This window comes from Salvelinus namaycush, chromosome 10, assembly GCF_016432855.1.
Source record: "Salvelinus namaycush isolate Seneca chromosome 10, SaNama_1.0, whole genome shotgun sequence".
Lineage (NCBI taxonomy): Eukaryota > Metazoa > Chordata > Actinopteri > Salmoniformes > Salmonidae > Salvelinus > Salvelinus namaycush.
The window spans coordinates 20,808,294-20,836,036 of NC_052316.1; the positions used below are offsets into that span (position 1 = coordinate 20,808,294).

Genomic DNA, 27,743 nt, shown 5'->3' on the forward strand with positions numbered 1-27,743 from the left:
TCCTGATTGTCAACTTCTGTCTGCAATTGCATTAATAAAGGTTTTTGAATGATTTAATTCAAGATATTGTCATAATGCTAATTTCATCAATGATTGACAAGGAACAAGGAAACGAACCCTAACAATCTGATGAATAGCAATCTGTCAGTCGATGACACAGTCGATGATGTTTTGTACACAACCATTGGTTGATGCATACACTGTCTGAGCAGGGGAAGGGATGGTGCCTGCCAAGCAGTGTTGGGGACTTGGGGTCAATTCAAATTGAAGGCAGTCAATTCAGGAAGTGATTTGAATTTGAAATTCAAAAATGGAAAGACTTTTGAAAGAAATAGCTTCTACTTTTCAGTTTATTGAGAAGTCATCGAAAATAAATTACTTTGTTCAGTTATTGAAAAAAAATGTCAGTTTACTTCCTGAATTGACTGCCTTCAATTCGAATTGACCCCAACCCTGTTGCCAAGTCACAGACACAGTTTTCCCACCACACTCCCCTTTCTCGCAAAAAAATGTATTACACACATATTAACCACACATTGGAAATTGTAGAAGCAATACAAAATAACCTCCCAGACCAGGTGCATGGGGAAAGAGGACAGTGGGAGATACAGGTCACATAAAAAAAGAACACTGTGTTGTTTACAAAATAAGCTGGCATTCCCAGTTACTGTGTGTGAATTTACCATTGGGCCTAGTTTGAAGTGTTATACTGTAGGTATGGTCATCTAATGTTTCTTCCTTGTGTATTGCACAGTTCATGGTAGTCCCTACTAAAACATTACTTGTAGATCAGACTGAAAAACAATATCATTTCTACAACTCACCCCGCTTATAGGTCATCGGGTGCAAAGTGATGTGGCATAGTTGAATCGATAACGTAGAATAACTGGCTCTGTACAGTATGTCATGAAAGATGATGGTAGAAGGTCACTAGTGAGATAGGTCTTCGCTTTACATTTACATTTAAGTCATTTAGCAGACGCTCTTATCCAGAGCGACTTACATTTAACCTTTATTTAACTAGGCAAGTCAGTTAAGAACAAACTCTTATTTTCAATGACGGCCTAGGAACAGTGGGTTAACTGCCTTGTTCAGGGGCAGAACGACAGATTTGTACCTTGTCAGCTCGGGGATTTGAACTTGCAACCTTTGGGTTACTAGCCCAACGCTCTAACCACTAGGCTACCCTGCCGCTTTGCTATTGATCTGCTCTGGCCTCAGACAGTTTGGCAAATACAGACTGGGGATCAGTCAGCTTCTATTCAATTAACACAATGGAAAATAACAGTAAAGAAAACACCATAGTGGGTCCCGTGTTTTCTCTGACCAGTGACTCATGCCGTTTGGTCTTCTGGGGATTTACTTGGAAAAACCCATCAGTGGTAGAGAGATGGCTGCTGTGTTCATCTGCTCTCTGACCTTCTACTGGTTAAACAAAAGGCTGGAAGAAACACTGGAGGAAACTAGTTAACAGAATAGAATAGCATGAGCCAAATATCAAGTAAACAAATGTTGTCACTCGTGAGAGAGAGGAAGTTGTGATGGCATGATGTCACACATGGCTTTCTATAAAGCCATTTTGTGTAACGTGGCGAGAATATTTAAAGCCATTCGCTGGTTGAAAGATTCTTGAAATCTATGTGTGTAGCTGGGACAGGTAGTGAACGTGAACATGTGGTCATGGGTCAGGTGACTGAGGAAAGGAGGAGACTGAGGCAGGAATTCCTTTAACCACATAGTGGTATATTTACTGGATGTTTTTTTCTCTGGATTTGACCGAGTTGGGGGAGACAAAGCAGCGAGGTCAGGCCGTGGTGACTTCCTCCTTTTAATGAGTTGAGCTCTGTCGGTCGGACATTTCCACCGAACCTAATTATAGCGCTCTGGCCCAAGCGCAAGCGAGCATGAATTAAAGGGGGATTCCACCAACTCCATGGGCCTTTTCAACATTGGTTGTATCAGAGGTTGTTCATCTCACATTTCTCACTTTATAACTAACTGTGTTTGTTAATTTATTTGGTTGTTTGTGTGGATGATATCAACGTACACACACACACACACACACACACACACACACACACACACACACACACACACACACACACACACACACACACACACACACACACACACACACACACACACACACACACACCCATGCAAGCAGGTTGGTTTACTATGATAACAGAGCAGACATATATAAATGAATAATATGATATGCTTTCAAAGCTCTTTTGCTCCTGGACTGCATCTCTCAGTTTATGCTGAGTGTTTCATCTCCTGCTGCAGTGCCCTCTGCTCTGTCATCTCAGAAGGAGAGGCTGCTGGGAGTCCTCAGTCTCCAGATGAGAGGTCAGATAAACAGCAGCCTTATGACCACCGAGATCATATCTACTGAGAGACTGGAGAAAAGCCATGATTGAGACAGATAGGAGAGGGAAATGGAAGACCATGCCGACATGAATTTTAGTGACGGCCTGAATGGAAATGGTTTGTGTGTGTGTCTGTGTGTGTTTATGTTGGTGTGTGTGTCACCATGTATGAGTCGGCTGGAGTTGGAGGAAACGTGTGGTGATCCATCAGTGCCAGGCGGGGCCCTCAGCAGGGTTCTGAGGAGAAACGCAATAACATTCTGTGACCCTGAGGATCCGGTCAGCGAGCCCATGCTGCTTTAACTGCAGTTCAGCACAACAACTCATCCAGTTGGTCAAGTGGGGCCACGACCCTGGTCTGTTTCGGCTCCCAGACTGAGGTACTCTCAGGTCTAAGTAGAGAAAAATACCTCTCTGGGGGTCCTTAGGTGACTACTGTCCTTCCCATAAACCAGACATTACATGACCCCTTTTTCACATTTCCTGTTTATGATGCTACTGGCTATTAACCTGTACCCTCATTGGTACTGATTAACATTCAATTGGATTCTTTCTGATATGAATATTGCCCTTTGGAGTACTTTGGGGTAATTAATATATACCCATTTTGGTATCTTTTGCACAAGGAAACCATCTTCTTTTCATGCATTATATCACAGACATTTTGGCTAACCTGTTGCTCTGATGCAGTAAACTATCTACAACCTGCCACATACATGACCCTACTATCTCTACCATTTTCAATTATAAAATTAAATGCAATTATTTGGTAGCCCATATAGATTCAAGAAAGCTTCATACAGCTTCCATCAATTTTAGACATGTATGCTGCTGTTCGATACATGGGTCATGTGTGATCTCACAGATTTATGGTCAGCTCTGGATTTCTATCTGTCTGACCTCTCAGGTCTACAGGCTGATCTCAGGCCTGTGGATTTACAGCTCTCACCCTCTGATAGACCAGGTCTGTACACCCCCATTCATTTTAATCCAATCTGTTTGCTGTCAGCCCTCCCCTCTCCTCGTCTCCCCAGGATGAGTGTCTCTCTCTCTCTCTCTCTCTCTCTCTCTCTCTCTCTCTCTCTCTCTCTCTCTCTCTCTCTCTCTCTCTCTCTCTCTCTCTCTCTCTCTCTATCTCTATCTCTCAATTCAATTCAATTCAATTCAATTCAAGGGGCTTTATTGGCATGGGAAACATGTGTTAACATTGCCAAAGCAAGTGAGGTAGACAATACACAAAAGTGAAACAAACAATACAAATTAACAGTAAACATTACACATACAGAAGTTTCAAAACAATAAAGACATTACAAATGTCATATTATATATATACAGTGTTGTAACAATGTACAAATGGTTAAAGCACACAAGTTAAAATAAATAAGCATAAATATGGGTTGTATTTACAATGGTGTTTGTTCTTCACTGGTTGCCCTTTTCTTGTGGCAACAGGTCACAAATCTTGCTGCTGTGATGGCACACTGTGGAATTTCACCCAGTAGATATGGGAGTTTATCAAAATTGGATTTGTTTTCAAATTCTTTGTGGATCTGTGTAATCTGAGGGAAATATGTGTCTCTAATATGGTCATACATTGGGCAGGAGGTTAGGAAGTGCAGCTCAGTTTCCACCTCATTTTGTGGGCAGTGTGCACATAGCCTGTCTTCTCTTGAGAGCCATGTCTGCCTACGGCGGCCTTTCTCAATAGCAAGGCTATGCTCACTGAGTCTGTACATAGTCAAAGCTTTCCTTAAGTTTGGGTCAGTCACAGTGGTCAGGTATTCTGCCACTGTGTACTCTCTGTTTAGGGCCAAATAGCATTCTAGTTTGCTCTGTTTTTTTGTTAATTCTTTCCAATGTGTCAAGTAATTATCTTTTTGTTTTCTCATGATTTGGTTGGGTCTAATTGTGCTGTTGTCCTGGGGCTCTGTGGGGTGTGTTTGTGTTTGTGAACAGAGCCCTAGGACCAGCTTGCTTAGGGGACTCTTCTCCAGGTTCATCTCTCTGTAGGTGATGGCTTTGTTATGGAAGGTTTGGAAATCGCTTCCTTTTAGGTGGTTGTAGAATTTAACGGCTCTTTTCTGGATTTTGATAATTAGTGGGTATCGGCCTAATTCTGCTCTGCATGCATTATTTGGTGTTCTACGTTGTACACGGAGGATATTTTTGCAGAATTCTGCATGCAGAGTCTCAATTTGGTGTTTGCCCCATTTTGTGAAATCTTGGTTGGTGAGCGGACCCCAGACCTCACAACCATAAAGGGCAATGGGCTCTATGACTGATTCAAGTATTTTTAGCCAGATCCTAATTGGTATGTTGAAATTTATGTTCCTTTTGATGGCATAGAATGCCCTTCTTGCCTTGTCTCTCAGATCGTTCACAGCTTTGTGGAAGTTACCTGTGGTGCTGATGTTTAGGCCGAGGTATGTATAGTTTTTTGTGTGCTCTAGGGCAACGGTGTCTAGATGGAATTTGTGGTCCTGGCGACTGGACCTTTTTTGGAACACCATTATTTTGGTCTTACTGAGATTTACTGTCAGGGCCCAGGTCTGACAGAATCTGTGCAGAAGATCTAGGTGCTGCTGTAGGCCCTCCTTGGTTGGTGACAGAAGCACCAGATCATCAGCAAACAGTAGACATTTGACTTCGGATTCTAGTAGGGTGAGACCGGGTGCTGCAGACTGTTCTAGTGCCCGCGCCAATTCGTTGATATATATGTTGAAGAGGGTGGGTCTTAAGCTGCATCCCTGTCTCACCCCACGACCCTGTGTGAAGAAATGTGTGTGTTTTTTGCCAATTTTAACCGCACACTTGTTGTTTGTGTACATGGATTTTATAATGTCGTATGTTTTACCCCCAACACCACTTTCACCTCTCTCTCTCTCTCTCTCTCTCTCTCTCTCTCTCTCTCTCTCTCTCTCTCTCTCTGTCTCTCTCTCTCTCTCTCTCTCTCTCTCTCGCTCTCTCGCTCGCTCTCTCGCTCTCTCGCTCTCTCTCTCTCTCTCTCTCTCTCTCTCTCTCTCTCTCTCTCTCTCTCTCTCTCTCTCAGGGGCCGGAGGAGAGAGAGAGAGAATGATAACACCCTTCTGAAGTCATTGGAATAATTCATTTCTAAGCCTTCACTTTTTCCCATGTTTAGCCATGGGCTTTGGTTAGTATTAGCCTTGTCTGTAAGGGTCCTATCCTATACTTTGAGTAATGATGTCCCTCTCAATCTTTGATACAGGAGCTGCATGCATACTGTACTAGATGGCTATTGTGTCGATGGCCTTGCCCATACAGTGGAATTTTACACAGGAGCACATGCAGTCTTAATAGTGAGGAGTGAGGTATGTGGAGAGGGATGACCTCTGGGTCCTCACTGATCCAACATTCTCTCCCCTGCCTGGCACAAGCTGAAGGTGGATTCGACCCAACCTGAAGGAAGTTATACGCAGAGAGGAAAACATTAGCTTAGTCTTGATCAAGTTTCTGTGCAGGCACATCTGAAAATGTTCTGCTGTAAGATTTACACTCTAACATTTCTTTGGCTGACTGGATTGTGGGCTTTTGTTCCTGGCTGAGTACATTCACAATGGTTTGCATGAGCAAGAGCTGCAGTTAAAATGTGTTCTTGGCAGACAGGAGACAATGGGAATGAAAATGTCAAACAAGAATCCCATCTAGTAGGGTCAGACCTGAGCAGAAAATACATATTCAGAGTAAATTAATGTGAATGTGTGTGTATGTATGTATGTATATATATATATATATATAAATATATTTATAAACTTTGTCAACTGCGTTTATTTTCAGCACACTTAACTTTGCTGGCCATGGCAGAACACTGACATTCCTGTCTCGCAGGAAATCACACACAGAACAAGCAGTATGGCTGGTGGCATTGTCATGCTGGATGAGCCTGCAGGAAGGGTACCACATGAGGGACGAGGATGTCTTCCCTGTAATGCACAGCGCTAAGATTGCCTGCAATGACAACAAGCTCAGTCCGATGATGCTGTGACACACCGCCCCAGACCATGACGGACACTCCACCTCCAAATCGATCCCGCTTCAGAGTACAGGCCTCGGTGTAAAACTCATTCCTTCGACGATAAACGCGAATCGGACCGTCACCCCTGGTGAGACAAAACCCCGACTCGTCAGTGAAGAGCACTTTTTGCCAGTCTTGTCTTGTCCAGCGACGGTGGGTTTGTGGCGACGTTGTTGCTGGTGATGTCTGGTGAGGACCTGCCTTACAACAGACCTACAAGCCCTCAGTCCAGCCTCTCTCAGCCTATTGTTCACAGTCTGAGCCCTGATGGAGGGATTGTGCGTTCCTGGTGTAACTCCGGCAGTTGTTGTTGCCATCCTGTACCTGTCCCGCAGGTGTGATTTTCGGATGTACCAATCCTGTGCAGGTGTTGTTACACGTGGTCTGCCACTGCGAGGACGATCAGCTCTCCGTCCTGTCTCCCTGTAGCGCTGTCTTAGGCATCTCACAGTACGGACATTGCAATTTATTGCCATGGCCACATCTGTATTCCTCATGCCTCCTTGCAGCATGCCTAAGCTGGAAGCCTGGGCATGAGCAGGGACCCTGGGCATCTTTCTTTTGGTGTTTTTCAGAGTCAGTAGAAAGACCTCTTTAGTGTCCTAGGTTTTCATAACTGTGACCTTAATGACCTACCGTCTGTTAAGCTGTTAGTGTCTTAATTATGGCTGCAGTCCCGTTAACGGGATCGATATGACAACAGCCAGTCGAAGTGCAGGGCGCCAAATTCAAAAAACAGAAATCTCATAATTAAAATTCCTCAGACATTCATGTGTCTTATATCATTTTAAAGGTAATCTTGTTGTTAATCCCACCAAAGTGTCTGATTTCAAATAGGCTTTTCAGCGAAATCACTACAAACGATTATGTTAGGTCACCACAAAACCACAATAACCACAGCCATTTTTTCCAGCTAAAGATAGCTTTCACAAAAACCAGAACAGAGATAAAATTAATCACTAACCTTCGATTATTTTCATCAGATGACACTCATAGGACTTCATGTTACACAATACATGCATGTTTTGTTTGATTAAGTTCATATTTATATAAAAAAATCTGAGTTTACATTGAGGCGTTAGATTCACTAGTTGCAAAAACATCAAGTGACTTTGCATAGCCACATCGTTTCAACAGAAATACTCATCATAAATATAGATGATAATACAAGTTATACACATGGAATTATATATATACCTCTCCTTAATGCAACCGCTGTGTCAGATTTCAAAAAAACTTTACGGAAAAATAAACCATGCAATAATCTGAGACGGAGCTCAGATGAATAGCCAAATTAGCCGCCATGTTGGACTCAACAGAAACCAGAAAATACATGATAAATGTTTCCTTACCTTTGATGAATTCATCAGAATGCAGTCCTAGGAATCCCAGGTCCACAATAAATGCTTGATTTGTTCGTTAATGTCCGTTATTTATGTCAAATTAGCTACTTTCGAATTGTTTACCAAACACCCTAACCAAAGTCTCAAAGCGCGACCACTATAACGTGACGAAATGTCCAAACGTTCCGTTACAGTCTGTAGAAACATGTCAAACGATGTACTGAATCAATCTTTAGAATGTTGTTAACATACATCTTGAATAACGTTCCAGCCGGAGAATTACATTGACTTCAATTGAGAGATGGAACGGAGCTGCCTTTCACGTGAACGCGCGTGTTGAATGCATGGTCACCTCATGGCAGTGATTACTAATTTCTGTCTCCTTCGATCCCCCTTCACATTAGAGTCATCAGACTTAGTTCTATTGACTGTTGACATCTAGTGGAAGCCGTAGGAAGTGAAAACCCATCCATATCTCTCTGTATTTTCAATGAGAGCTTGGTTGAAAATATGGCACCCCCAGAAAAAAATCCAAACAGGAAGTGGAACTTCTCAGGTTTTTGCCTGCCATATGAGTTCTGTTAATCTCACAGACATAATTCAAACAGTTTTAGAAACTTTAGAGTGTTTTCTATCCAATACTAATAATAATATGCATATATTAGTAACTGGGACTGAGGAGCAGGCCGTTTACTCTGGGCACCTTTCATCCACGCTACTCAATACTGCCCCTGCAGCCATAAGAAGTTAACGACCTTTCCACAGGTGCATGTTCATTAATTGTTTATGGTTCATTGAACAAGCATGGGAAACAGTTTAAACCCTTTACAATGAAGATCTGTGAAGTTATTTTGATTTTTACGAATTATCTTTGAAAGACAGGGTCCTGAAAAAGTTTTTTTTTCTTCTGAGTGTGTGTGTGTGTGTGTCTTGAGAGAAAGAAAGAGATTTCCTATTTTCATGAGATTGAAGGCCAGATCCACTGTTTTACATAAAAACATTATCCCCCACTCCCATTTACAGTCCCTCTCACGCACCACACCATCCCTCTTCTCTGTTTGCGTCTCTCTCTTTCTCCTCCCTCATCCCTCCATCAACACTTCCTTTATTTCTAATCCCTAGCTAACAGATACCAGAACAAAGAGTGACCCTGAGCTTCTGTTGAGTTCTGCCTTTGCCTGAGGAGAACAAAGAGACGAGGGCCTGTTCTCTCTTCAACAGACAGCAGAGTGAAAACACTATGACTCTATACCTTTCCCTTCCTTTCCTTACTCTGTTTAGAACATTTTGGTGTAATGGATGATATTTAATTCAGTATCTTTTCAAGAGAAGATGGTGAATATAACCGTCAGGCTGGCCCCCATGCCATGGCCCATGTGTAGGCTAGACACTGTATCCCTGTCCGTGTCCCACGGTGGCAGGGCCAGCTGATATACTCTCATTGTTGCTCCTCACCGTCCCACTGGTCCTATCTCTATTCTCTCCCTTCAGCGCTCCACAGCTATTGTTCTGTATGGAGATCTTTGATCTTTGTGTCTGTCAGCACTGTGTCCATATCCTGACCCCTCTACCCAGAGTCCTCTGGGCCCTCTCATCAGCCCGCCACTCTGCAAATGGGCTGGTCAACCACTAAATACCAACGTATAGACAAGTGCTATGTTTGCTTGACCATTCCCCAAAACACGTATAAATATTGGACTATAAATTGTGCCTTCCTGTATTATACTTATCCTAAAATGTTTTCTATTCTACTGAGCCATTTATTTTATGTTCATATTGTGTCTTTTATCATTACTTATTGTTGCATTGTTGAAGGAACCAGCCATGTGTATCCCGTACATACAATTAATAAAACTTGAAACTTAAAACTGAAACTCATGTTTTCAATCATCTGTGTTGTGTCATAACTCTTGCTGCACTATGTTGTTTTGCCCCCGACAATTATTATATGCAGCATTATGGTTCTAGATGTACTTGATTCTGACCCTCTGAAAAAATAACATGCTATATTACTGTATGTCAGAATGGTGCTGTCACGTGTGCTCCCTCTCCGGCCTCTAGGTCACCAGGCTGCTCATTAAGGCGCACACCTGTCACCATCGTTACGCGCATAGCCTGCCAGCTTAGTGGAGTCTGCCACTAGCACAGTTAGTGTAGTCAGCTCAGCTATCCCCATTGAGACCGTGTCTGTGCCTCGACCTAGGTTGGGCAAAACTAAACATGGCGGTGTTTGCCTTAGCAATCTCACTGGAATAAAGACCTCCTCCATTCCTGCCATTATTGAAAGAGATTGTGATACCTCACATCTCAAAATATGGCTACTTAATGTTAGATCCCTCACTTCCAAGGCAGTTATAGTCAATGAACTAATCACTGATCATAATCTTGACGTGATTGGCCTGACTGAAACATGGCTTAAGCCCGATGAATTTACTGTGTTAAATGAGGCCTCACCTGGTTACACTATTGACTATATCCCCCGCGCATCCCGCAAAGGCGGAGGTGTTGCTAACATTTGTGATAGCAAATTTCAATTTACAAAAAAAACAACGTTTTCGTCTTTTGAGATTCTAGTCATGAAATCTATGCAGCCTACTCAATCACTTTCTATAGCTACTGTTTACAGGCCTCCTGGGCCATATACAGCGTTCCTCACTGAGTTCCCTGAATTACTATCAGACCTTGTAGTCATGGCAGATAATATTCACATTTTTGGTGACTTTAATATTCACATGGAAAAGTCCACAGACCCACTCCAAAAGGCTTTCGGAGCTTTCATCGACTCAGTGGGTTTTGTCCAACATGTCTCTGGACCTACTCACTGCCATAGTCATACTCTGGACCTAGTTTTGTCCCGTGGAATAAATGTTGTGGATGAAATGTTTTTCCTCATAATCCTGGACTATCGGACCACCATTTTATTACGTTTGCAATCGCAACAAATAATCTGCTCAGACCCCAATCAAGGATCATCAAAAGTCGTGCTATAAATTCTCGGACAACCCAAAGATTCCTATATGCCCTTCCAGACTCCCTCCGCCTACCCAAGGACGTCAGAGTACAAAAATCAGTAAACCACCTAACTGAGGAACTCAATTTAACCTTGCGCAATACCCTAGATGCAGTCGCACCCCTAAAAACAAGAAACATTTGTCATAAGAAACTAGCTCCCTGGTATACAGAAAATACCCGAGCTCTGAAGCAAGCTTCCAGAAAATTGCAACGGAAATGGCGCCACACCAAACTGGAAGTCTTCCGGCTAGCTTCGAAAGACAGTACCGTGCAGTATCGAAGAGCTCTCACTGCTGCTCGATCATCCTATTTTTTCCAACTTAATTGAGGAAAATATGAACAATCCAAAATGTATTTTTGATACCGTCGCAAAGCTAACTAAAATGCAGCATTCCCCAAGAGAGGATGGCTTTCACTTCAGCAGTGATAAATTCATGAACTTCTTTGAGGAAAAGATCATGATCATTAGAAAGCAAATTACGGACTCCTTTTAAATCTGCGTATTCCTCCAAAGCTCAGTTGTCCTGAGTCTGCACAACTCTGCCAGGACCTAGGATCAAGGGAGACACTCAAGGTTTTTAGTACTATGTCTCTTGACACATGGATGAAAATAATCTTGGCCTCTAAACCTTCAAGCTGCATACTGGACCCTATTCCAACTAAACTACTGAAAGAGCTGCTTCCTGTGCTTGGCTCTCCTATGTTGAACATAATAAACGGCTCTCTATCCACCGGATGTGTACCAAACTCACTAAAAGTGGCAGTAATAAGGCCTCTCTTGAAAAAGCCAAACCTTGACCCAGAAAATATGAAAAACTATCGGCCTATATTGAATCTCCCATTCCTCTCAATTTTTGGGGAAAAAGCTGTTGCGCAACAACTCACTGCCTTGCTGAAGACAATGGATACGAAACGCTTCAGACTGGTTTTAGATCCCATCATAGCACTGAGACTGCAATTGTGAAGGTAGTAAATTACCTTTTAACTTCTACTTCATCACAATCCCGGATCCGGGAGCACCCCCATCAGTAAAAAAGCTGACTAGCATAGCCTAGCATAGCGTCACAAGTAAATACTAGCATCTAAATATCATTAAATCACAAGTCCAAGACACCAGATGAAAGATACACATCTTGTGAATCCAGCCATCATTTCTGATTTTTAAAATGTTTTACAGGGAAGACACAATATGTATTTCTATTAGCTAACCACGATAGCAAAAGACACAACTTTTTTTTCCCACCATTTTTTTCCTGCATAGGTAGCTATCACAATTTCGACCAAATAAAGATATAAATAGTCACTAACCAAGAAACAACTTCATCAGATGACAGTCTGATAACATATTTATTGTATAGCATATGTTTTGTTAGAAAAATGTGCATATTTCAGGTATAAATCATAGTTTTACATTGCAGCCACCATCACAACTCTCACCAAAGCAACTAGAATAACTACAGAGACCAACGTGAATTACCTAAATACTCATCATAAAACATTTATGAAAAATACACAGCGTACAGCAAATGAAAGAAAGATCTTGTGAATCCAGCCAATATTTCAGATTTTTTAAGTGTTTTACAGCGAAAACACAATATAGCATTATATTAGCTTACTACAATAGCCAACCACACAACAGCATTGATTCAAGCCAACAATAGCGATAACAAATAAACCAGCAAAAGATATACATTTTTTCACTAACCTTCTCAAACTTCTTTAGATGACAGTCCTATAGCATCATATTACACAATACATATAGAGTTTGTTCGAAAATGTGCATATTTAGCGGCACAAATCGTGGTTATACAATGAGAATAGTAGCCAAGCTGCCAACAAAATGTCGGGAGAAATCTTGGGAGAGGCACCTAATCTAATCAGTAACTAATCATAAACTTGACTAAAAAATACAGGTTGGACAGCAAATGAAAGATACATTAGTTCTTAATGCAACCGCTGTGTTAGATTTTTAAAATTAACGTTACTACGACATACAGCGTGCGTTAAAGTGAGACCGCACCGAAATTAATGACGGAATAGGAGTTTTACATTTTTCAACAGAACAACGAATTAACATCATAAATACTTCTTACTTTTTGATGAGCTCCCATCAGAATCTTGGGCAAGTTGGGCAAGTCCTTTGTCCAGAGGAATCGTTGCTCGGTTGTAGATTGTCGCCTTCAACTTTGGAATTAGCAGTAAACATTAGCCATGTGGCGAAGACGTGTCCAACTCACTATAACGCAGCACTAAGAAATATCAGAAAATCGCAATATACTGATATAAACTGATATAACTCGGTTTAAAATAACAACATTATGATGTCTTTAACACCTATATCGAATAAAATCAGAGCCGGATATATCTAAGGCCTATAACGGGAGCTTTCCAGAACGCAATCCTGAGGTCTGTCTTGCGTCATGGCGAATGTTGAAAAGACTGCACCCCACGTTCCAAGACCATTTATATGGCCTCAGATCTGCCTAGCAACTCCATTCCAATTCTCACTATTTGCTGACATCTAGGGGAAGGCGTATGCAGTGCATCTCGACCAATAGAAGACATGCAAATTAATAAACTGACCCCAGAACAGCCTGCCTGATTTCAGATTTCTCACTTCCTCACAGGAAAATTGCTCCAACTTGAGTTCTGTTTTACTCACAGATATAATTCAAACGGTTTTAGAAACTAGAGAGTGTTTTCTATCCAATAGTAATAATAATATGCATATTGTACGAGCAAGAATTGAGTACGAGGCAGTTTAATTTGGGAACGAAATTTTTACAAAGTGAAAACAGCACCCCCTATTGAGAAAAGGTTAATGGCGTCAGACCGAGGCTCTGCATCTGTCCTCGTGCTCCTAGACCTTACTGCTTTTGAAACCATCGATCACCACATTCTTTTGGAAAGATTGGAAACCCAAATTGGTCTACACGGACAAGTTCTGACCTGGTTTAGATCTTATCTGTCGGAAAGATATCAGTTTGTCTCTGTGGATGGTTTGTCCTCTGACAAATCAACTGTGCATTTCGGTGTTCCTCAAGGTTCCGTTTTAGGACCACTATTGTTTTCACTATATATTTTACCTCTTGGTGATGTCATTCGGAAGCATAATGTTAACTTTCACTGCTATGCGGACGACACACAGCTGTACATTTCGATGAAACATGTTAAAGCCCCAAAATTGCCCTCCCTGATAGCCTGTGTTTCAGATATAAGGAAGTGGATGGCTGCAAATGGTCTACTTTTAAACTCGGACAAAACAGAGATGCTTGTTTTAGGTCCCAAGAAACAAAGAGATCTTCTGTTGAATCTGACAATTAATCTTGATGGTTGTACAGTCGTCTCAAATAAAACTGTGAAGGACCTTGGCGTTACTCTGGACCCTGATCTCTCTTTTGACGAACATATCAAGACTGTTTCAAGGACAGCTTTTTTCCATCTACGTAACATTGCAAAAATCAGAAACTTTCTGTCCAAAAATGATGCAGAAAAATGAATCCATGCTTTTGTCACTTCTAGGTTAGACTACTGCAATTCTATACTTTCCAGCTACCCGGATAAAGCACTAAATAAACTTCACTTAGTGCTAAACACGGCTGCTAGAATATTGACTAGAACCCCAAAAATGTATCATATTACTCCAGTGCTAGCCTCTCTACACTGGCTTCCTGTTAAGGCAAGGGCTGATTTCAAGGTTTTACTGCTAACCTACAAAGCATTACCAGTTTCAACTGTTCCTGACCTGTTCACCGGACGTGCTACCTGCCCCATACCTGCTGTTTTCAACTCTCTAGAGACAGCAGGATCGTTAGAAATACTCTGAATGATCGGCTATGAAAAGCCAACTGACATTTACTCCTGAGGTGCTGACTTATTGCACCCTCGACAACCACTGTGATTATTATTATTTGACCCTGCTGGTCATCTATGAACATTTGAACATCTTGGCTATGTTCTGTTATAATCTCCACCCGGCACAGCCAGAAGAGGACTGGCCACCCCTCATAGCCTGGTTCCTCTCGGTTTCATCCTAGGTTCTGGCCTTTCTAGGGAGTTTTTCCTAGCCACTGTGCTTCTACACCTGCATTGCTTGCTGTTTGGGGTTTTAGGCTGGCACTTTGTGACATGCTGATGTAAGAAGGGCTTTATAAATACATTTGATTTGATAATGACACTCACTTGGACTTCATCACCTCCTTGATTACCTGCCCTATATATGTCACTCCCCTTGGTTTCTTCCTCAGGCGTCATTGTTTCTGTTGCTTGTCTGCATTGTTTGTGTTTTGTATTATGTTACATTTATTTATCAGAACACACTCCCTGAACTTGCTTCCCGACTCTCAGCGCACTCGTTACAGAATGACGCCTCACCAAAGGGAAGCATCAGGGTGTTTATTCATTTATTTTATTATTATTTTTTGCAGGTGAAACGTTTTAATAAAACAACAAAACCAAGAACACAACACTAACATAAGGCAATACCCCAATACACAAGAACAATACCAACTGGTGAGTGACATATAAAGGGGATGAAATTATGAAGATAATGGAGTCCAGGTGTGAATCATAATGATTCACAGGTACGCATAATGATGAGCGCCAGGTGTAAGTAATGATGAATCCCATGACCGGTGGTTAGTACTCTGGCGACGTCGTACGCCGGAGGGCAGGAGCAGAAGCAGACGTGACAGTACCCCCCTCCCCCCCCTCTGACGTGCGGCTCAAGCCGTGGAAATCACGGATGATGTTGGGGTCCAGAATATCCTCCACCGGAACCCAACACCGCCCCTCTGGGCCATAAACCCTCCCAGTCCACCAGATACTGGATCCGACCCCCACGACGCCGGGATTCCAGTAGGGATCTGACAGCGTACGCCGGGCTCCCCTCAATGTACGGGGGGGGGGGGGGGGTGTCGTGGGGGACAGCATCAGCTAGGGGACCAGGAACCACCGGCCTGAGAAGGGAGACATGAAAGAGGGTGAGAAACGGTAGTGACTGGGTAATTGTAACCTGTATGTCACCTCATTGACCCTCCGGAGAACCTTGAATGGCCCCACAAACCGGTGGCTCAGTTTCTTGCAAGGCAGGCGGAGTGGGAGGTTCCTGGTAGAGAGCCAGACGTGATCCCCAGGATGGAACACAGGGGTCTCACTGCAATGATCAGGGCCAGGGCTGGCTGGAAACCCAACACACACTGGAAGGGTGTCAACCGAGTGGAGGAGTGACGTAGAGCGTTCTGGGTGTACTCTTCCCAAGGAAGGAAACGTGCCCACTCACCCTGCCGGTCCTGACAGTGACTCCTCAGGAACCTTCCCAGCTCCTGATTCATCCTCTTCACCTGCACCTGCTTCCGACTCACCGCCCCATCATTACAGGTGCACCAATGGGGCTATTGGACAAGTTCAGAACCAAGTGTTGTCTTCCAGGCCCTGCACATGTCAGTGCAATAGTGATGATATTATAACTTTAGCGGCAACTACAGAGCATATGGACTCTGAGTTGTATCTGTTTTAAGTGACTGCCCTGGCCAGATGGGTTTAAAAACATAATATCAGTGAGTGGCCTGAATCCACTGCTGCAAGACAGTACGGTGTGTCTGTGGGTCCAAAGCTTTACTTCCAACCTTTATTCTTTCAATGACAGCCTGCCTTTTTCATCATAATGCTTTAAGATTAGAAATAAATGCAGTTTATGACAGCTTAGCTGTCTGTATATGCTTGTCATACAGTCTATGCTTAAAGAAGTGTATCGGTCCCAGGGATGGATTAACCATTGAAAAATAAGACTGAAAGAGAAGAAAGGAAAATAAAATAGCGTCTTGTCATTATGTTGTTTTATAAGTGTGCTGCTTATTCCTTCTTTCTGGCCCCACTCTGCTCTGCGGGTGGGCATTAGGCTGGACGTTGGCACTTGTTTGTGTGGGTAATGTGGAAGCCTCTTGTGTACCCGCTACTTAGCGCTATTTACCATGCCCCCCGCTGTCATAGGCCTGCAGGCTCTGTGTGAGTGGCAGGGCGGGGCAGGACTCAGCAGGGCTCCGACAAACACTTCTAGAGAGAGAGGGAAAAGAGCAGCGGCTGAGCTCAGGCCCATGGGCAACAGTATTAGAGGTGTATACAATAGGTGTGCTCAAAACAGTGCAGCAGGATCGAGTACTTATCTGAGAGAGAAAAAAAAGTGGAATTTAATTTAGTGCTGTTCTCGGTTCCATAGTCAGGGTTTTAATTTGGAGGTTGAAATGACATGAGACGATAGATGGTAGGAGCTGCACAGTGAACAAGGGCTATCACACAGATCTGAGGGTACCCGCTTCCTGCCTGGGATAATAATTTCCAAGAACTGGATAGGCCATCTGATCTGGCTTCCCAAACTTCTTAATAAGTAAATCAATACCATATCTTCATATTGTTTGTAGCGATGCATTCGCTTCCAATCGTTTAATTACATTAGCCCACTTCTGTGATCGCTGGGAAGGTCGTTTGAAAGCCTGTGCTGAGGTAATGGCGTGTACAGAAAATGATCCTTAAAACATTTGGCTTAGTAAGAGAGCTGGTGTTCTGTGTTTTAATTGCTGTAGCAGTACATAAGATATGCTTAGGTAAGTTTGATAGTTTCCTCTTGGGATCTACTTTTCCTCATATTGAATCTGGTCCTTATTTCTGTCATACAACATGTCCCAATTCCTGTTTTTGGAACAACCCACATTTTCTGGAGTAAATAAAAGATTGAAGCATGTATTAAAGTTCCAATGAGTCACTCCTTCCCCAAGGATTCTCTCCCTTTCTGCACCTTAGCAAAAAAACATCTTTACTCTTATCTGCTGAGAGTGAGAGAGGCAATTTAGTGGAGGATAGACTGTTGAGTCATGGTGCAATGCTACTGCAGAGGGATTATGGAAATGTGAATGTTGTTCAGGCAACTGATTTCAGAGTGACAGCTCCACACTGGGACCATTCCTAAGTCATGAGATAAGAGGTTCTCTTTACACACAGCTGAATACTTAAACAAGTGATGATTTAATGCCACCATTATGCACCACTTCATATAACTGTAGGACAGGGGGTATTACTATCTCTGTGTATCAACTGTAGTTTGGAATCCCTTTCTTCTGCCTTGGATTCATCTTTGAACAAATCCAGCTGTAGCCGTGCTTCTCGGTCGGCTTGTGCAATCCGTTTAAATGTTGGCTGGAGGGTGCCCAGAATCAGATCAGGAATATGAAGAAAATCCGTTCCATTGGAGCCCCCGAGCAGACTTGTATCGAGTCAAGGTCGCCTGGATGAGGGAAAATAGAAATTCACTCATTTAGCCGCCACATTCACATGCCAATTCACACTCGGAGCGGCAGATGAGCAGTTAGCATTCTCTGTAATGGCTGTTTATGTTATCCTGGATCAGTGTGATTATGCAATCTAGCCTCCATAGCGGTGATTCTTCAGACAGATTATTGTGAACAAACACATTATTTTCTTACTGTAATTAAGGGACCTATTACACGCCATTGTTATTGCTGTGTACTCAGACTGAAATGATGCACCTATTAACTTATAAGATCTGTTGTTCTTTTTGGAGTTATGTTTTATGACAGTAGAATATGTACTGTAGGTCCACTAAGCCATAGAGAGCCACAGTTAAAGTTGTTGAAGGGTGAGTCAACGCTTACTGATGGTTATAGTAAGGCAACTTATATTCTTTTAGTCAACCTTTGGGTAACCTCGTCTCCAGGCTATTGCGCAGGAGGAAATGTCTTGTGTGCGAGACTGACCTTTTGGTGGAGTAATGGTAACCTACATATTGGGCCCTGCATACAGTACACTGTGGATGTTGATGAAGAGTCTAAATGCAATTTTCTTTGTCTTTTCTTTCTGTCTTCCCTGCAGCGTGTCCTCAGGGAACGTTCAAGTCCACCCAGGGGCCAGGGCTGTGTCTGCAGTGCCCCCCCAACAGCCGCTCCACTGTGGAGGCTGCCACTATCTGCGGCTGCCGTAACGGATACTACAGAGGAGACATGGACCTGCCCGAGGCCTCCTGCACCAGTAAGTCTTAAAATCCTACTACTCATCAATGGGAAAATGAATGTGTCAATTTTCATTTGGAAAGGGTGTGTTCAATATCAACTGTTTTAATTCCTGAGTAAATTTTTTACCTTTGTAGATACTATATATTTCAAGGTTTGCTATCATCCCTTGCTCTACCTGTGCTGCTTGAGGGCATTCTACTCAATGCATCGTCAATGAGCGCTGTACAGTAGGCTTGGAAATAAAATTACATTACAAAAGAGTCAAAAAATTATTAGGAAAACCTTTAGTCATCATTTTGATGTCACCAGATTGACTTTAGATGCAGTATACTGTTAGCTAGCTATCCAAGATTGAGGGGAGGCAACCGGATTTTAGCTACCTAACGTTAGCATTGCTAGCTATTTTTGCCAAACTTTTGCTAGCTATTTTTGCCAAACTTTTGCTAGCTAATGACAACATTGACATCTGCCTAAAGTAAATTTGACGACATGATAACGCTGGAAAATGTGTTTTCTACTAAGTATTTGACTACTTTAGCAATGTCATCGTATTTCCAGGCTCTACAGTGTAATTTAGACTAACAGTAGTTAGCCTCCGGGCAGCTTGAGAAAGTTCATAACAATGGCATGACTTGACCGAGTGACGGAGGTGCAACCTATTAATAGGACACGAGGAACCTGAGGGATGTGTGGTGGGCCACCCCCTCTACCAGCTGAGTTTTAATACTCACACTTTAACGCACTCCAGTCATTGAAGTGTGAGATCGAGAAAGTACTCTCGTATAAACAACTGCAGGACAGGAAGACTTTATGATCCCATCGATGGATGACTCATCCAATGCATGCAACATTTATTAAGCAACTGAGTGAAAATTATGATTCATTTGGGTCATACCTTTGAATTGCTCTTATATCGTTGGGTTTGACCGGCCATATTCACCATGAACATGACAGTAGCTGCTAAAGAGATCTATATGACAAGCTAATAAAACTAGGTGTCCGTCTTACTTTTTCATCACCTTACTGACACACTACCAATAGTCTCCTGTTGACTTTTCTCCAAATGAGAGACTTGGACAGGGATGTGTACGTATGTAGTGTAGCAGCTGTTCTATGTCTCTGTCTGTCTACCCCATTGCCCCAGATCATATCAATGTAGGTCGATACATGAATAAGATTTAACTAATGTCCCTGAAGTTGAGCCAGCCACTCCAACCATTGCCCTAAAACTCCCTGATTAATTTCCCCTCAAACCTACAGGGACAGAGAAAGTGGGACGCTGCACTATGTAGGTGACCTGGATAGACAAGTACTAGGGGGAAAAAAGACATAGTCACCCCATTCATAAATAGTTTAATATAAAACTCTCTTGTGAATGAAATGTTTTTGAGTCAGAAAACACTGCCTATTGAACCATTATTATTCTATATAGAACCCTTAGACCAACATATTGTAGATTCAGCCACGGGCCAATTTGTTCTTGAACGGCTGGTTGGGGGGCCGGAACATAATTAAAAATCATTTGTAGGCTGAAATTGGCCGCAAGAAGCCCAAACAGATATAAGATTTGACTTAAACATAATCATTTCAAACCTTGCTTACATTTGTATGATCACTTGTCTCTATTATGTGGGGAATACTTGGGAACAGATTTCCAAAATTAAAATCACTTGGAGCTGATTTCTTGGTGTTTTTACAATCTTTATGTCCAACAATAAAAAAGTAATTATAAACAAGATGTGTATATATATATATATATTTTTTTAACCACCCGCGGGCCGCCAGTTGTGGAACCTTTCCTTAGACCTACTATTATAACTAAATATAACTGGTAATATAAATGGTTCTTCTAACTATTTAGTTGCCTTCAAACTCCATGCAATCGATGCTTCTTAGAGAGACATTTTGGAGACACATTGGAGCTGCTGAGCCCAGGGCTAAAGCATTAAGAGCTGTGTGGTGTGACTTGTCTTTTCTTTCTCTGGCCTCTTATCCTTGATGGTGATGAGGCATTGTTGAAGGGCTTTTCTCCCTCCTTTCATGTGACTTAGCGATGGCTCAGTGTTGAGGCCTGGCCTCCTGCTGAGCCTGGACCTTCAGTGCTGTTACAATCCTCATTACCCCCCCTACCCTCGGGCTTCTCCAGCCAGAGTAGTGGGGCCCCGCTGTGAAACCCTGGAGAAGTGCTTCAGAAAGGCCTTAATCCCTCTCTTCTGTCTCTCCATCCTTCCATCCCAGTTCCTGTTTTAACGTGATTAGCAGGATGAAGGTACTTCTCGGGTTGTAGAGTTGGGTCTTCGAAGCATCTTTAGGTCCCACTGGGAGAGAGAGAGAGCGAGAGATCTCCAAGGCTTTCGTAGTTGATCACCAAACATTTCTCTAAAATACCCAACGACAAAGCCTTGCGTTCCTATTTTTTTATTTGTTTCGTGCTGTTCGCGATAGGTGCACTTGATTCAGCAGCCCTAGCACCGGGAAGGCAAAGTGTTCCCATTTTGAACCATTTGATGTGTCTGAAGGTAGAACTCCACCTACCCGACAGGCCCAGAGAGCAAATCAAGTGCACCTATAGGCTTACCGCTGGCAAATCAGATTGCTCAGATCTATGTATCGGCACAGTTTCCCAGAGCCTTAAGCCTCGAGCACACAGCAAAGTTGATACTGTGAGATTTAAAAACTTTTAAAACCATGACTGGAGAGAAACTCAACAAATACAGCAAAGAGTTGCTGTTTAAAATGAGTAAGCTCATGTTTAAGTTCAGCACTGTCAACACTTTTACAAGTCATAGAATGCGCGTTCTCCCTACTTCCACTTCCAGTCACACTACAACCAGCACTGCAGCTGCAATGAATGAGTATTACAAAGTGTTTCAATAAGCTTGGGTTGTTATTATTAGCGGCTTTTAACATTGTGTCTTTTAACATTGAGGAATATTTCTGGTCATAGGAGTAACAACATGAATTAGTGCATGAGGCAGAAATAATGCAGTGCGACTTGAGTTTTGCCATCAGCTGGAAGACTGTCCCCTTTCTCACTGAAGGGAGGGAGAGCACAGGGCGGTGAATCGGGTGAGAGGCAGCCTCACCACTGCTCTCCCTCCCTCCATCCCCCCCTATTCTCAAATTGACCAGATGCAGGCCATCAGTCCAATAAAATAAAATAAAAAGCTAATTACTTTACTCACTTAGCTGTGCCTCACAAGTAATACAACAAATTATCTATTACTAGTGATTATATACCTCAGATTTTGAAATATAATTTTAAAATGTTCTGAGAAGAACAGCATTGGCTGGGCAATTCAAGCATAGCCAATATGCAGTGATAATGTATTGGGCCTACTGCACAAACATCATTGTTATTATTCATGTTCCTTGCTCACAACAGTTACACACATTCTTATGTTCCCCACCCATCAGTGTGCACACTCTCCCTCTTGCTCCCAATCCCTCTCGTCCTCCCCGATACACGTTCTCTCTCTCTGTGTTTCCTCTCTAATCCACTAGCTATTAACTCCAGAGAGACAGGTTAGTTGAGATGGTTCTGCAGTGGATAGCAGCCGTCTTATGGGCTCCTGACTAATTCTGCTATTTTGATTTTTTTTTTAAGCTGATCTTAACTTTTTTTGTACATAATGTCTCCGTCATCATGTCCTGTGACCGAACACAGCTTCTGGACATCAGAACAGTGATCAGCGGAAGTGAAAAGAGGCAGGCGAGGTGGAATCCTGAAGAGACTACATTGGCTATATAGTACCCGCAAAACACCAGTCTCAACGTCAACAGTGAAGAAGCGACTCCGGGATGCTGGCCTTCTAGGCAGAGTTCCTCTGTCCAGTGTCTGTGCTCTTTTGCCCATCTTCATTTATTTTATTTTATTGGCCAGTCTGAGATATGGCTTTTTCTTTGCAACTCTGCCTAGAAGGCCAGCATCCCGGAGTCGCCTCTTCACTGTTGACGTTGAGGCTGGTGTTTTGCGGGTACTATTTAATGAAGCTGCCAGTTGAGGACTTGTGAGGCATCTGTTTCTCAAACTGTACTTGTACTCTTGCTCAGTTGTGCACTGGGGCCTCCCACTCCTCTTTCTATTCTGGTTAGAGATAGTTTGCGCTGTTCTGTGAAGGAAGTAGTACACAGCGTTGTACGAGATCTTCAGTTTCTTGGCAATTTCTTGCATGGAATAGCCTTCATTTCTCAGAACAAGAATAAACTGATGAGTTTCAGAAGAAAGTGCTTTGTTTCTAGCCATTTTGAGCCTATAATCGAACCCACAAATGCTGATGCGCCAGATACTCAACTAGTCTAAAGAAGGCCAGTTTTATTGCTTCTTTAATCAGGCCAACAGTTTTCAGCTGTGCTAACATAATTGCAAAAGGGTTTTGTAAAGATTAATTAGCCTTTTAAAATTATAAACTTGGATTAGCTAACACAACGTGCCATTGGAACACAGGAGTGATGGTTGCTGATAATGGGCCACTGTACGCCTATGTAGATATTCCATAAAAAATCTGCCGTTTCCAGCTACGATAGTCATTTACAACATTAACAATGTCTACACTGTATTCCTGATCAATTTGATGTCATTTTAATAGACAAAAAATGTGCTTTTCTTTAAAAAACAAGGGCATTTCTAAGTGACCCCAAACTTCTGAACGGTAGTGTATATAGTGACTTTTTCTCTTACATTTTCTCCTTTCTGTATCTATCACAGTTTTACAAACTAAATATATTCTACTAAAGATTGTTAACAGTATCAATGCCTACTGATTCTTTATTGGAAGAGTATAAGCTGTCTTCCAAGCTTTGTAGCTTACACATTACACAGAAGGTAGAACACCGCCATTGCCCTCGGATCTGTTGGCGAACGTGCAGTTACTGGAGAACAAACTGGATGAGCTCTGTTTGAGACTATCCTATCAACGTGACCTCAGAGTCGTGGCTGAACGAGGACATGAATATGCATCTCGCTGGTTTTTCTATGCATTGACAAGACTAGAGGGGTGTGTTTTTTTGTTAACAACAGATGGTGCCTGAGTTAGAATACCTCATGATAAGCTGCAGACCATACTATTTACCAAGAGAGTTTTCACTTATTCTTTTTTTCTTTCATAGCTGTCTTTTTACCACAGCAAACTGATGCTGGCACTAAGACCGAACTCAACGAGCTGTATAGGGCCAAAAGCAAACAAGAAAGTGCACATTCAGAGGCTGTGTTTCTCATGGCCGGTGATTTTACTGCAGGGGAACTGAAGTCCGTTTTACCATCATGTCACCTGTGCAACTAGAGGCCACCAAACTCGCAATCAGCTTTCCTAGTTCCTTCTTACAAGCAAAAACTCAAACAGGAAGTACCAGTGTTGCGCTCAATACGTAAGTGGTCCGATGAAGCAGATGCTAAGGTACAGGACTGTTTCGCTAGCACATACTGGAATATGTTCCAGGATTCATCCAATAACATTGAGGAGTTTACCACATCAGTCACCGGCTTCATTAACAAGTGCATCGACAACTTCATCCTCACAGTGACCGAACCTATATACCCTAACCAGAAGCCATGTATTACAGGCAACATCTGCACTAAACTAAAGGCTAGAGCTGCCACTTTCAAGGAGCATAACACTAATCCTTATAAGAAATCCATCTACGACCTCCGACGAGCATTCAAACAAGAAAAGTATCAATACAGGACTAAGATTGAATCCTATGCCGGCTCTGACACGCCACAAATGTGGCAGGGCTTGCAAACTATCACGGATTACAAAGGGAAACCCACCCGTGAGCTGGCCAGTGACGCAAGCTACCAGACGAGCTAAATGCCTTCTATGCTTGCAACACATCCAGATGACTGTGTGATCTCGGTTTCCTTAATGGATGTGAGTAAGACCTTTTTTAAGCAGGTTAATTCGAAAGCCCGCATGGCCAGACGGAATACCAGGACACGTACTCAGAGAATGCACTGACCAGCTGGCAAGTGTCTTCACTGACATTTTCTACCCACCCCTGACCCGGTCTGTAATACCTATATATTTCAAGCAAACCACCATAGTCCCTGTGCCCAAGAACGCCAAGGTAACCTGCCTAAATGACTATAGCCCTTTGGCACTCACGTCTTTAGCCATGAGATGTTTTGAAAATCTGCTCATGGCTTACATCAACACCATCATCCCAGACACCCTGGACCCGCTCCAATTTGCATACCGCCCCAACAGTACCACAAATGATGCAATCTCTATTGCACACCACACTGCCCTTGCCAACCTGGACAAAGTTAAAGTCAAAATGCTGTTCATTGACTACACCCCAGCATTCAACAACATGGTGCCCTCCAAGCTCATCACCAAGCTCAGGACCCTGGCACTGAACACCTTCCACTGTAACTGGATTCTGGATTTCCTGATGGGCCGCACCCCAGGTGGTGAGGGTAGGCAACAACATCCGCAACGCTGACCATCAACACAGGGCCCCTCAGGGGTGTGTGCTTAGTCCCCTCCTGTACTGTTCACCCACAACATACGAAACTGAAATATCACAAGTATTCAGACCCTTACTCAGTACTTTGTTGAAGCACCTTTGGCAGCGATTACAGCCTCGAGTCTTTTTGGGTATGACGCTACAAGGTTGGCACACCAGTATTTGGGGAGTTTCTCCCATTGTTCTCTGCAGATCATCTCAAGCTCTGTCAGGTTGGATGGGGAGCGTTGCTGCACAGCTATTTTCAGGTCTCTCCAGAGATGTTAGATCGGGTTCAAGTCCGGGCTGGTTGGGCCACTCAAGGACATTCAGACATCTGTCCAGAAGCCACTCCTGCGCTGTCTTGACTGTGTGCTTAGGGTCATTGTCCTGTTGGAAGGTGAACCTTCGCACCAGTTTGAGGTCCCAAGCACTCGTTAGCAGGTTTTCATCAAGGATCTCTCTATACTTTGCTCCGTTCATCTTTCCCTCGATCCTGACTAGTCTCCCGGTCCCTGCCGCTGAAAAACATCCCCACAGCATGATCCTGCCACCACCATGCTTCACCGTAGCGATGGTGACAGGTTTCCTCCTTACGTGACGCTTGGCATTCAGGCATTCAGAAGCTTGTTTCTCATGGTCTGAGAGTCCTTTATGTGCCTTTTGGCAAACTCCAAGCGGGCTGTCATGTGCCTTTTAATGAGGAGTGGCTTCTGTCTGGCCGCTCTAACATAAAGCCCTGATTGGTGGAGTATTGCAGAGATGGTTGTCCTTCTGGAAGGTTCTCCCATCTCCACAGAGGAGCTCTGTCAGAGTGATCATTGGGTTCTTGGTCACCTCCCTGACCAAGGTCCTTCTCCCCCGATTACTCAGTGTGGCCGTGTGGCCAGCTCTAGGAAGAGTTTTGCTGGTTCCAAACTTCTTCCATTTAAGAATAATGGAGGCCACTGTGGTCTTGGGTACATTCAATGCTGCAGAAATGTTTTGGTACCCTTCCCCAGATCTGTTCCTCGATACAATCCTGTCTCGGAGCTCTACGGCCAATTCCTTCGACCTCATGGCTTGGTTTTTGCACTGTCAACTGTGGACCTTATATAGACAGGTGTGTGACTTTCAAAATCCTGTCCAATCAATTTAATTTACCGCAAGTGGACTCCATTCAAGTTCTAGAAACATCTCAAGGATGATCAATAGAAACAGGATGAACCTGAGCTCAATTTCGAGTCTCATAGCAAAGGGTCTGAATACTTATGTAAATGAGGTATTTTTGTTTTTTATTTTTAATACATTTGCTAACATTTCTAAAAACCTGTTTTCGCTTTGTCATTATGGCCTATTGTGTGTAGATTGAGGGGAAAAAAGCTTTTATCCATTTTAAAAAGGCTGTAACATATCAAAATGTGGAAAAATTTAAGGGGTCTGAATACTTTCCAAATATACTGTATATGTACATAGCTACCTCAATTACCTCGTGCTCTTGCACATCGACTTGGTACTGGTACTCCCTGCATATAGCCATCTTATTTTTTTACTTGTCATTGTTATTAGTTATTCACTGTGTATTTATTCCTCATGTCACTATTTCATTTTTTTTTTAGCTTTAACATTGCATTGTTAAAAAAGGACCGTAAGTAAGCACTTTACTGTTAGTTTACAGCTGTTGTTTTGTTTGTGGGTGTAATTGAACAGTGCTCCTGACTGCAGGCCTCATATAGAGACTTTACTCTCAAACACGCTTTGTTCCACCACAGCCGCCACGTGGGACCCTGTCCCTGTAACCATTAGCAAGTCATAAACCATCCACGCTCACACAAAATGTCTTCCTCTCAATTTTATGGAATGAGAAGGACTAAAAATGAAAAGAGGTGAGAGAGGAACAGATGACGATATCAGAGTAAATTAGTTTCTCCGCTTACCTCCCTACAATGACTAACATTCTTCATACCATTTTATATATTTAGCCAATGTGAGTAGATTTTGGGGTAGTTGTTTGGAATTTTATTCAGAAACCAACCGTCTCCCTGTCTTTTTAACTACTCCCACTCATCACTTTTACTGTTAAAAGTACTCAAAAGACACAGACAGAGACAGCAGCTGCATAGCGTATGATTACAGTGGTGAAGTGTGCATGCATATATGATTCTGCAGCTGTAATCAATGTAATGAATGCATGGTTGAACCGCAAGGCCCACCTGTGTCCTTAACCTCTCACAGTTTATGTAAAACAGGATGTATCAGCTTAAATAATTACCCCCCCCCCCACTGATTGAGTGCTTAATTGAGAACAGTTCACTTGAAAGCTCTGCACAGTTGTGGAAGGCAGATCTCTGAGGAAACAGTGTGGAGCAGAGCTCCCTGAAGCCAGCCTCGTTGGGGGTGTACATCTAAGCATCCTTGTTACCGTTTGCATGTTATTGACTCACATATTTATTCTACTTACTATTCACCAAATTATCTTACAGATGAAGGGGGATTTCGGAAACACAAACAAACAAACACATCCACTCACACA

The 27,743-nt window shown here is 42.8% G+C and overlaps 1 protein-coding gene across 1 annotated transcript in view; it reads left to right on the forward strand.

Moving 5' to 3' along the window:
- LOC120055210 (ephrin type-B receptor 1-B-like) overlaps positions 1–27,743 on the forward strand; it is a 229,249-nt gene that overhangs the window by 124,707 nt on the left and 76,799 nt on the right. The window contains exon 5 of the mRNA XM_039003131.1: positions 18,645–18,800. Coding sequence (XP_038859059.1) covers positions 18,645–18,800 — 156 coding nt within the window. The remainder of the gene's footprint in view (positions 1–18,644; positions 18,801–27,743) is intronic.